This window comes from Aphelocoma coerulescens, chromosome 9, assembly GCF_041296385.1.
Source record: "Aphelocoma coerulescens isolate FSJ_1873_10779 chromosome 9, UR_Acoe_1.0, whole genome shotgun sequence".
Lineage (NCBI taxonomy): Eukaryota > Metazoa > Chordata > Aves > Passeriformes > Corvidae > Aphelocoma > Aphelocoma coerulescens.
The window spans coordinates 11,986,037-11,998,190 of NC_091023.1; the positions used below are offsets into that span (position 1 = coordinate 11,986,037).

The 12,154-nt window shown below is 35.6% G+C and overlaps 1 protein-coding gene across 3 annotated transcripts in view; it reads right to left on the reverse strand.

Annotated features, from left to right (window-relative positions):
• Window positions 1–12,154, reverse strand: part of ATR (ATR serine/threonine kinase) — a 38,593-nt gene that overhangs the window by 10,922 nt on the left and 15,517 nt on the right. For all 3 annotated transcript variants that reach the window (XM_069023906.1, XM_069023905.1, XM_069023908.1), the window contains 14 exons: window positions 12,037–12,130; window positions 11,166–11,291; window positions 9,481–9,687; window positions 9,161–9,274; window positions 8,125–8,240; window positions 7,192–7,312; window positions 6,180–6,317; window positions 4,771–4,978; window positions 4,083–4,261; window positions 3,094–3,258; window positions 2,647–2,738; window positions 1,969–2,060; window positions 1,422–1,599; window positions 23–199 (listed from right to left, as the gene is read on the reverse strand). In XM_069023906.1, the coding sequence (XP_068880007.1) occupies window positions 23–199; window positions 1,422–1,599; window positions 1,969–2,060; window positions 2,647–2,738; window positions 3,094–3,258; window positions 4,083–4,261; window positions 4,771–4,978; window positions 6,180–6,317; window positions 7,192–7,312; window positions 8,125–8,240; window positions 9,161–9,274; window positions 9,481–9,687; window positions 11,166–11,291; window positions 12,037–12,130 (2,007 nt within the window). The remainder of the gene's footprint in view (window positions 1–22; window positions 200–1,421; window positions 1,600–1,968; window positions 2,061–2,646; window positions 2,739–3,093; window positions 3,259–4,082; window positions 4,262–4,770; window positions 4,979–6,179; window positions 6,318–7,191; window positions 7,313–8,124; window positions 8,241–9,160; window positions 9,275–9,480; window positions 9,688–11,165; window positions 11,292–12,036; window positions 12,131–12,154) is intronic.

Here is a 12,154-nt window from a genome sequence, read left to right on the forward strand (position 1 = left end):
CAAGAAACAGTCACGTCCTCACCTTTTACTGAGACTAAGCAAAGCCCTTCTCAGTGCTAAAATGGGTTCTTTTGCTCTGTAAGAGTTTTGGGTCATTTCAATACGAGCACACCAATTCAGGGAATCTCTACTGTGGTCACCATCTGGTTGCTGAAACATTGGCCCAATACTGTGTTCCAACTCACATAGCATATGCAACCTTTGTTAGCAAAATAAAGGAAAAAAAGTGTTGAAAATTGATTGCTGTCTGAGATACATGCAAATTTTACAGAGTTTTTGCCATTTACTTTCTAAAATCTGTCTCTGTAAATAATGTCATCCAGTAGGATTTATTCTAAAAGCAAAAATGCAGCAAAAGCAAGCACACAACATAAAGGATTTGTAAACTGATTAGTTATTTCCTTAATATTCCTTTGCCAAGTTGCTGAACAGAGACAATCTAGATCACTTGGACAGGAAGTCGATCTTTAGAAAGACTGTTTCTGTCCATTACTTACAGCAATAATTCTTCAGAAAGTCTAGTATTTTCAACAAATCCCATTTTAAAAGCAATGTACTTTTACTTAAAGTGGTTATTCCATTTATTTAAAAATACCATTACTGTTACTATCTGTCACTGTAAAGATGGAAAGCTGAGTGGTTGTAAATGTCCCAGTTCTCACTGGCAGAGAGCAGTGGGTACAAATGTAGTGGGTACATCTGACAGAGAAACAGCGACTCTTGGAAGGCTTCCAAGTAGCCTGGATCAATGGCTAAAGGAAACTACTTTGAAACATTTCTTTCTCAATACTCAAACTTCTTTTCCCAAACAACACTGGAGAAATTACCAACATAAAATAGAATTAAGAAGTAAAACACACACTTCAACTGGCTTCAGGCAATATCTTGCCATAAGGGTGCATTTAAAGTGCAGAAGAAGTATTAAGTCTTTCTATTCAAAAAGGCTACTCACGTTTTAGTCTACTACAGCCAAATTAGAAGTCTATTAATAAAGAAAAGTAGAACTACCAAAAGGGATATGGTTTAATTCTTACTGCTCTTTCTTGATAAAAAAAGGAGTGCTTTTCAGTCTCCATATGGACCAAAAGCAATGCTCTTAAATTAATGCAGTTACTGGCCTATTTGTACTACTGCAAGCATGGAATTAAATTGCTGATTTTTATTACCTGACATTTACATTAGCTTGCTAGATGATTTTGAAAGACTATACCCCATAGTATTATAGTGAAAGTTTTCCATGGAGGATAAATATAAATTCCTAATTAATCAAAGGTTTTCAGTTGGATGAATTGAAAAAAAAAAAAAAAAGTGACAAAAAATGCACACCAGTACCATGTACTGTAGAAATGCAAAATTATTGCTGCTGCATACTTGATTATGTGATTTCTCAATTTTAAAATTGTGACATGAAAATGAGAAACCTGATAATGTGTTCATATCCTCGCTGATAGGATCCTCTTTCGAAGCTTGCTGCTGAAAGGGGCACAATCTGTTCTGCTCGAACAACCTTGAGTGTCTCATAAAAAGCTGCTTCATTTTTCTTTTTGGCTGATAATAATAAATGCCCCAGTCTGACACTCCAAGTAGTGGACTTCGCATCTTTGGGGAGAAAAAGAAGACTCTGCTTCCTTAAGCAACTTAACCTGAATGTGCTAATTTGTCTTAACATACTACTGGAAAAATAATGTTATCTGAGATCTAAGTAACACTGTATAATTCAACTCCACAATCCACCCAGCTAAACAGACCCAAAATATACATGCACTCCAAACTTCTGCTCAAAGACTGTCCAGGTTACAATCAAATACAGTTACAAAACCCAGAAGACACTCAGAACCAACCTGCCTACCAGTAAAATCCAAGACAAATGACAATAGCTGCCCCTTGATTCAAGATGATTAAACTAAAACATACAATTGTTCAGAAATGCAATGAAGTATTAATACTTTTTATATAATGATAACTTACCTGAAGCCAAATAATTTTCCAGTAAATCCCATTGTGACAGTTTCCAGGCTGCTTCCACTCTGTAAGTGTTCAATTCAGAAATCCATTCAGACCTATTAAAAGAAAGAAAAGGCAATAACATTTTGTGCTGTCTCCTCTCAGTATGTTAATCCTACATTATATTAGCAAATGTTCTTTATATAAAACTTCTCTTACTTGAAAAGAGGCAAGATAAGCTTGCTTCTAATGAAAGTCAGCAAAATCAAAGGACGTGCGCAAATAAGACGATAACAAATAAGAGTTGTACAACATGATCCCACAAATGCAATCTCCAAAGAGTGTATTTCACTTCTGTGGTACACATCAAAACCTACCATCTTTTAATCCATTTACCTAGTAGACTACAGAATACCAATGGAATCAGTAACATGGGAAACAATGAAAAAATTCTATCTAAGAAATTAAAGCACATACCAACACTGCTCAGAGTGCAGACAAAAACTACAAAAATTTCTGGACTTCTTGAAATAAATAATTTATAGATAAAGCACTCACATTTTTCTAGCTTCACATTGCTAATTCAATTATGTTTAATAAGCCTGAAATGTTTGATAATGAGAAGAAGTAGTTACTGAGACAGAGATTTATACCAGAGCTTCATATTAGTCAAATAAAATGTGTATTAGATGTTTACAGTACCTGTTTGCAAGCACTCCATTGACCTGAGTAATTACAGTAGATAACTGACCAAGGCCTAACATGGACTTCACTACACCATGATAGTGAATAATCTAGAAATAGGAAAAAAACCAAAACAACAAATGAAAACCCCACATATACACATTAAAGAAATTCATCGCAGTCTGAAGGAAGAAATATGCCCATTTGGGTGCTTTTCAGAATACAAAAAAGCATAACTAATTGCACCATAAGTTAAATGAACATTCAAAAAATCCAGTAAGAGATTTGTTTCAGTTCATAAGACACTTCCAACAGCAGTAATGATTTAGCAACTGCTACAACATTTAGATTCCTAGTTTACTTAAATATTCTAAAGAGGTTTCCTCGCCTTAGTCTTCTGTGAACTAATAAGATTAAAAATAATAATTGTATTTATTTAAAGAAAAAAAAAAGTTTTCTATTTACCTGATCAGGTTCCAGTTGGATAGCCCTATCATAGCAGGCTGTTGCATCTCTTAACAAGCCAATACTTTCGTGTTCAAGGATTTGTTCTTTGAGAGATGGCTCTGCTTTCCGAATGGCGCTCACCCCAGCCACTCCATCTGGCTCGTGCATAGCAGCATACAATTTCTTTATTCAACAGAATTGGACATGGCCATTAAAACCAAGAATTTGTTTTATAGATAATGTGCAAAATCACACAACCTCTTGAACGTGGAGCACACACTACCCTGTAGGACTTGGTAGCAATAAACTTTATGGAAGATGTCAGTTTTGCTGGGCTCCTTCCACAGTTGAGCCCTACTTTTGCCTGGCATACAGTAATACTTATGTTCTCACACTATAGAGTACTACATGAAGCTACCTGAAACCATCTGTATAAGGAGCAAAGTAAATATCCTACTATTACATGATAGCATAAAGATGAAGATTACTTTAGGTGAAAAAGCAACACACTAAGTTCTTTTAAATTTGAAATGTCACTGAGGTATATAAACCATTGGGAACCACAAACAGGATTATCCCAGAGGTTAAATTACTTCTTGAAACTAATTTATATAATTTGAAACACCTTTAGCATTGGCTCTTTTTCTACTCTAGAATAAGCCACTTAGAATTTCTTCAAATGTGCTTTGGCTTTTTTTTTTGTTATTATAGTTGGCTGTATTTTCTGACAAAAGGCACAGAGCCAACTTCAAAGCAATAAATGTTATCAACAAACTGACATTTAATTATTTTTTGGATTTTACTATACACTAGAAAGCTACTCGTTCCTTTTCATATAAAAAGCATGCCAAGCAAGAGAAAGTACTAAATATGCTGAAACACAGAAGACTAAATGCTTGTATCCATCTTTTCTTCTTCCCATCACAATGAAGAATTTGACCAAGCTTTATTCATCATATACATTTTCATTTTAAAATAAAAACAAAAACCAAAAAGAACTTCAGAACCTGAAGAAATCCAAGATGTTCCTGAATATTTTGTTTCTTCTCTGTGATAAATGATTCAAAGTGCATCACAGCCCTCGTGTAAGCCTTGGAGCGAAAGGAGGCCACAGCCAGTGTATCCTGAGGAATAAGGTCTAGAAAACGTGTCACATTTTGATATTCTCCATAGTCCTCACTTGATGCTATTGAAAAAAAGACATATTAAAAAGTCTGTCAATTGAGGTTTCATTTGTAAGAATAACTTATGCATCAAAATTCAATTAACTCATGGAACAGTTTAGTGAGATAACTGTACTAATTTAAGAACATGGTTTTCTCTTCTGTCAACAATAATTTATTTAAAACAATTCTGGTGAACTTCCTGCATCTTGCAATACAGCACAGAATATTATATATTATAAATAATATTACATATAATATTCAGTTAAACTGAATTTTTAGAGAACTATCAAGAAATTAACATTTCATTGTTCAAATTTTAAATCTGTATTTCTTGCAACAGCCATTCAGAACAAGGCATTTGGGGTGGAAGGGGTGGAAATCACAGTATGATATTAAGAAACCATAAAACAGATTACATATTATACTAATACAGCATTTGTAAATGGTCATAATGTAAAGCTGCAAACATAAATAAAATACTTCTTTGAATAATGTTAATGCCATTTTAAATAAAATAAGCATCACTCACTTTTTAGATCACTTCTGTCTTTGCTAGACTTGCCAGCATTTTTCTCAGCAATGAGTATTTGAAACTTATGTCTAGCCCACTGAGTGAGATGATCAAGCATGGAGAACACTGTCTGTGTGCTCAGCTGACTCAGATCAGATGTGCTGTCTTCAAGTCTCCTGCTGGACTGGTCATCGTGTTTCAGAACAGCCATGATCTCCATGTAAACCTACGCAAAGATAAAAGACACAAGTGTCACACCAGCAGCAAAACAGTAGGAAACAGCAATTAACACAAAAGTCAAACTAAAATACTAGATACTTTAAATGTATATTTTAGATACTTTAAATGTATATTTTAATAATTTGGGGCTTATTTTCATGAACTTGTTGTCCCATAACCTCAAAAGGAAGAAATGGCAAACCAAGTGGCAGCTGTTGTCAAGGGGTTCCATACAGCAAGGAAGCCTTTAGGTTTCAAGATACAATAAATGCTACTGCACCTCTTCTACAAACACAATACTTCAAGATTTTGTATGAACAAAGTTATCTACTGGTTATGAGATCACAGATGCATTTTTTTTGCTTATGTTTAGGTAAATAACATGACAAAATATCTGTTTCTGTTTGTTTCAGTCCATAAAATATGAGTTAACATACATAACAGATGCTTATTGTGGATGTACTTGTTCACAGAAGAAAAATCATCACACGCCTCTACACACCCACAGTGTTTAAACACAGGTGTTTTAGCTGTGAAATTTCAAATTAATGGAATGCAGGTTATACTTTTCAGTATCTTCTACTTCCTTTGTTTCATCCAGGACATGCTTACAAAAGAGTCCTTGCAAACTTGCATGTCTCTGTACATACATGTGCTGCTCCCAGTAAAAATGGCAGCACATGGGCACATGCACTGACAGCTCAAGCAAACTGAAGGAAAGCAAGATGACTTCTCTCCCACTCCTGCTTTGCTACAACACATCTAGGAATCCTGCTCCACATGAATCTGGTAGCTAAACAGTTTATCCACTCAAACTGTAATTGTATGCAAAAGAGAAGAAAAAAGTATAAGCCTGAATTCTTGGAATGATACAAATTCAATTTATTGGTTGTTTTTGTTGCACACTTCCTCTTTGTACCACTCCAGCTGTTGATGTTACTGCAGTCATTATTAACTACATAACATCCCATCCTAGACCCAACTGAACAAATAGATGGAAACCCACAGAAAAGCAGTTCCAACACAAACTTGTATGAGTATATTCAAAATCCTGTCAGAAAATTTATATTATTAATACACAAAAAGGAGTTTAACACCTAAACAATTTATTCATGTAGGTCTACATAATACTGCAGAGCTGGGCAGCTCTTAGGAAGAACAGCTCCTGACCATTCCTGTGAAAAACACTACCATCTTATACATCTCACCTCTTGTTGATCCTCTTGACTGCATCCCAACAAAACATAGACAAGGATGTGTGGAAGGAGATAAATTGTCACTTTATAGTCATTTTTCATCATAATACTGCAGCAATCAAAAACTTTTCTGGCAAGATCATGTCGTACCTACAGAAAAATATTATTTCCAGGAAAAGCATCATTACAAAAGTGCAAATGCCTGAACACTTAATAGATTTCCTTTTGTTGACGAACACAAATTCTAGTCCATCTAGTAATTTTAAGATACTTGTCTCCTACAGAAGGTTCATCAGACTTAAATCTGCAACAGGGATGCCAGATGGCAGCTGCTATTACATGTAGCAACTGCTGATAGCACAAGATAGGTAAGCACTGCTTACATTTCCACTTTTCCATGATTTTTACACCATTGTGAACTTGCACTGGCCATAGAAAAAAACCTTAAGGCTGAGTCTACCACTACACTCAGCCTCTCTTCTGCCCTTAAAAGCCTGTAGAAAGTAGGAAATTATGAAGACATTAAACTCTTCTCTGTCTGAAAGAGGACAGTGTAGTTACTGAGCTACTGCAATTTAATTCACTTCTTACACTGTTTGATTTGGAAGTGACATTTTTGGTGGGTCACTTAGATATTGGTAAGGGAAAAGAAAAAGAAGATACAAGTACTTTTTATGTGCTGGGATTATGGAGCTATAGGGAAATCTTTCCGAAACTGAAAAGGCAAATCCAGAAGCATTTCAGATACTTTTTACAAGCATTTGTCAGTGCACTCAGTTTCACAAGAGTCTCTGGACAAAGGCAAGTTTCCTTGGCTTTTAGCTTTGACACTGCTTGTGAAGCCTAGCCAAGAACCAGTGCTGGAGAAGGGAGAGTGCAGTATCCTGCTGAAGAAGCAGGGAGGTCCTTTAAGAGGCCTGCAGCCAACAGCCATATTCTCCCATCAATCCCTGACCTGAAGAAACTGAAATAAGGTTCAAGAACTGTGTTGCAAGGAGCATTAAAGAAAGATTTATTCTCTTACCTTTGTTATAAGATAACCTGCCCAAGTTGCTGACCATTCTGCAAAATTATCACCTAATTTGCTTAAGTAAATTGGCTTCTTCACCTTAGACCAATTTACAGCCTTCTGATAACTCTTGTACCTGTAATTTTAAAACATCCATTTAATAAAACTAACTTTTTATTTAATATCATAAACAAGAGCACATTGTTAGTTATTAAATTCCCTCACTGGAACAATATTAAGTTCCATCTTCGAATCTTTAGAAATAGAATTAAAAAACCCACTTTCGGTAATCAACATATTTTATCCTAGAGCTTATTAAAATGAAATATGAAATAAAAATTCTCAGAATTTGTTAGGTTGCTTGTAAGTATATTTTAATGTGCTATTTGTATCAGTTTTAAGAAATGCAGTTGGAAAGGCCAAAAAGTATGTTTTCTAAAAAAGGTAAAGCTTATCACAGGTGAGCATGACTGTCTTCATGAGGAAATAGAAAGGAAACTGATTATTTCAAGTTAAGACACAAACATAATTTGAAGTTTCATTTGGTTGAAGTAATGATAAAAATAATGTGAAGAAAAAGTCAAATTAAAACTCATTGAGCTCCTCCTACTTGATAGAAGGTAGCAGTAATGGAATGTTAATAGACTTGAGTACAGGGGAAAGAAAACAAAAGCTTCAAAACATCATATAAGCCAATGCTCTACGGACAAACAGGCAGACCTGGGCAAAGTATGAGCTCTGAGTTTTGCTTGTTTGATTTAGAGAGAATTACTTCCAAGTAAGTGCTAATTCAGCTTTTTGTAGAAAGACCTTCTTTGAATTTTGTATATATGCATATCACTCTTCCCAGAAGAGTGACAATCACAAAACCATATGAAGTTAATATTAGCCTGGAGAGAAAAACATTTAGATTTGTTATGAAAAGACATTGCTTAAGCTGTCATATACCGTGTGTTTAAGTGAGGTTCCAAGATCTCCTGCACATGCTCAGGAAACCTCCTCCAAAGCCTGGAGCCAGGGCAGTCAGTGTTTGTCTCTCTACAGTCATAGATGGACAGTAACTCCTGAAAAGGCATTGTTTACAACATCACCAAGTTAGCCCTGAGAATTTTCATACCACAGTACAAAACCCCATGTATATGATCTTAGAGGTCTTTTTGCACCTGAATGATTCTATGATAAGTAATGAGAGAGCAGTTATGGAATGCTTAATTCAGAAATTATAACTGCAAAACTGTCATCCAACATTGTTAATCCTCTGTTACTAGGCAGTTTTGATTTCAAGTGCTGATTCCCCAGATTCTCCAGTTGGTGTTTGGACCACATTGTATCATCGTCTTCATCTATGCCAATAAACCAGGACTATAATTTAGTCTGATTCCTCCTTGTGCAGGAAGTGCACAACCTTGTGCATATGCTAATAAAATTCTTATCCTACTGACTTCATAGGGCCACCTATTTTCTCCTAGATTAAAGACCTGTCCTGAAGTTTTCACGAAGTTATTAAACATCAATAACAGCAAGAACAACAAAAAGACACCAAAACCCCCCATCCACTAAATCAAACCAGCACAAAAGACTAGAGTTTGAAAATAAGGGTAGGCTCCCTCTCAATTGCTTCTTAAAAGTGTAAGCAGAAACTACCTTAGGAATGAATACTCACTGCTTCTCATTTCTGCTTGTGGAACCTGAACTAATTCTAAGTCACTCTCAGGATTACTCCTTGAATCCCTATGTATGCACTGCTAGCTACCTCTAAAACATCAAATGTCTCCTAAAATATTGTGACACAAAAGCAAACAAATCTGTATTTGACAGCTCCCCAGAATTTTAAGAGTATCTTCTCATTTAAAGCTGTACAGGATGAAGTTTCAAATACTCAGAACACGTACTTCAAAATGAACGCTTACATTGCACAATTTTAAGTTCAGTGTTACAGAAAATAATCTGTGAAATAAAAGTAGGAGCTAACCACGCATCTTACCTGAATCGCATATGCTGCAGAATCCTGAGCACGAACATTATCAGCATAAGCAAGGAATGCTCTGGTCAGTTCCATTAATAACCCATAGGCAAAACTTGGATCTTCCACTCCAGCCTCAACCACAAACAGAATGCCAGTTTTATTAAAACAGAGTAATAGCTGTATCTTTAAATAATCATTTGGAAGTTTAACTTTGAACTGTTTTAGGTGAGACAGCAAGTACCGATTTTCAAAGGGTCTAGAGATAAGAGGTTCCCTCCTCCCAAGGACTTTTAGAAGACACCTAATGCTAAACAAAACACTACTGCAATGCTTCTTACCACAAATGTAAAGTGTTTTCCTTGAGTTTCACTTGTTGAAAAATCGAGCCTGCCAGGATCTATGGCTCCGAGTTCACCTAAACATTCTCCACAGAGCAGTCGAGCTTGGGAATTTGCATCCTGGCAGCCAATGAGAAGCACCGTTACCAGCTGGGAGATGACTGGTTCCACGGTTTCACTGTCTGTGACATACTTGATCAATTTTTCCTAGGAAGTTGAATAACAACAACAAAGTTGAGGTTTTCTACAACCATGTTTATGGTAAACAAGCTCAGAAATTTTCAGTCTGTAACTCACTTCCAATTTCATTTAGCCATGACTTCAGGTTGTAACTATAGTCCAATTGCACTAACCTGCTTCTCCCCCTAGGAAGGACTAAACAAATGAATGAAGGATTTGGGCCTCAGTTAATAATGCTGTCATATATTGTATTTCAATATTGTATTTCATTATCATACACCTCTCTACTAACTCAATTTTCTTTCTTTGTCTTACCAAGAACCTCTCTTCTTTTCTACATTATCTTTTTCACTTAATTATCCCTTTTCTTATGTGTTCCAATACTTCCACCCAATTTCTCTCATGCAGCTGTTGTCATACCTTCTGGGTTTGCTGCCATTTGTTCCCGACACTTTGTATTCTTATTCTTTGCCATTTCTTGGACATTTCTTCACTCTCAAGTCCTACAAAGCCTAGGGTTTCAAGTCCTTTGATCAATGCCCATCATTTTAACTGGGTGTCCTTTCTTTTTTGTTCTGGCTCAGCTTTTATTCCTTAGTTTCACATTTAGTCCAAATACAGAAAAAAAGCAAGATGTTTGTCGTTGTTACGCTTAATGAAAACTGAAACCACAGCCAACATTGAGCAAATAGTTCCACATGCTGTGGAACTAATTAAGTTTGATTTGCCTCAATTATTTTGCTAAACTTCTAACTAAGCAAGACATGGCAGGATTTTGCTGACCTGAGCTGCAAGAATTACTGGTTGGCCAGGAATATGCACAATGATAATTTGTTTTTTTAGCTAGAATTTTTTTTTTAATTTCTGGCTTAAGAGTGTCCCACAATCTTGTAACTACTAAGGTTACAGGCACAGATTTATTACTTTTTCTAATGGGTCACATACACCCTCTGGGCTAACAACAACACAAATTGTAAAGCAGTGTCTTCAGCGTGTACATGGCTATAAAATTTATTTGAATATGATCAATGGATTCAAATTTTTGATGGTGGAAGACAAAGAAGGAAGAGGAAAAAAAAAGAAGTGTGAGGTGGTCAAAGACATCTTAATTCTTTCAGATATTACACACACACACACACACGCACTTGCTTTTATGAGTTAGACTCTTGATGTAAAAGCCATACATGTCCTAAATAGACAATAAGCCCATAAAACAGATTGTTAAAATGGAGTTCTTAGATACATCTTTCCTCAGAGTTGGAAAAAAAAAAGTACACTAGCCTTGCTGAATCAGCATCACAAAGATTTGAAGGATCTGAAAGTCCACCTACACGAGGTGTCATGAAAAAGAATCCATTTTCCCCATTTTATGAAGAAACAGCTTAATAAACTGAGGAGAATAACCCAGTTCAAGTGAACGCCCTGCAACAATAAGGAGTTTTAGACTTTTGGTCCAGATGCTAATTCGATTTATTTTAAGTTCTACTGAAGGAGGTTTTCTATACCTGGTTTCTATACAATGTTTCTTTCAAGCTGGTAAGTGCATGAATACGAACATCCACATTCTCATGCTGAATAGCTCTCATAGACAGCTGCAGGGCTGTCTGCAAGTCTGTGCTTTTGGAGGATTCCTGAACACGACATAAGAAGTTCAAGTTAAGTATAACAGGAATATGACTGAACAGCATCTCAAAGAACACAAGTAAGAACACACGGAAACAACTATCTTTTCTACATTCTCACCTCTATCCATGTACCATTGTCTTCTGACCTATTTTTTAAAATGTTTTCCTCAAAAAGGTGCTATATTTCACTTTTAGGTAAACATAATGATGGCATAAATAAAAATTATAAAATCAGAAGAAAATGCTTTGTTTTAAGTCTATCTAAAATCAAATTAATTTCTACTTTTGTTGCCTCATTCCTACAAAATAATTTTTACTTCCCATCTGTTACCTAATCATTCTGAGGGCGAACAAATTAAATAGACCATAGGGTACCCTTAAGAAGAGACAAACTTTGCTCCCTGTAAAGTGAACATGGAAAAGGGATCAAATGGAAAGCAGCTTCTCTTGTAACACAATTATTGCCATAGCTAAAACTGCTAACTTCTCATCTTATAATCTGTCACAAAAGAGATGAAAAGCCAGCGTTCAGGAGATGCTACAAAAACAAGAATGTTGAACATGAGTATATTTCATTCCTAAACAAGAATCAGAACCTGCTTAAACTACTCCTGCAATACGCAAAACCTGTTTCGTGGTGGAGGCAGATAAATACTATTTCCACTTAACAATAAACTTTACATGTTTTCCTCAGCCGTCATGAATTCATTTGATGCATTAAAGCCAACCAAATAAATAAAAGAAGCTTTACCTTTCTGTATTCCTGAAGGACAACCTGAACTTCTTTTAGTTCAGGAAGGTCAGGCAGAAAATATATTTCATGTAGAAAGTCTCGCACTGCATCCCTAATAGTTATCAAAAAAATATTG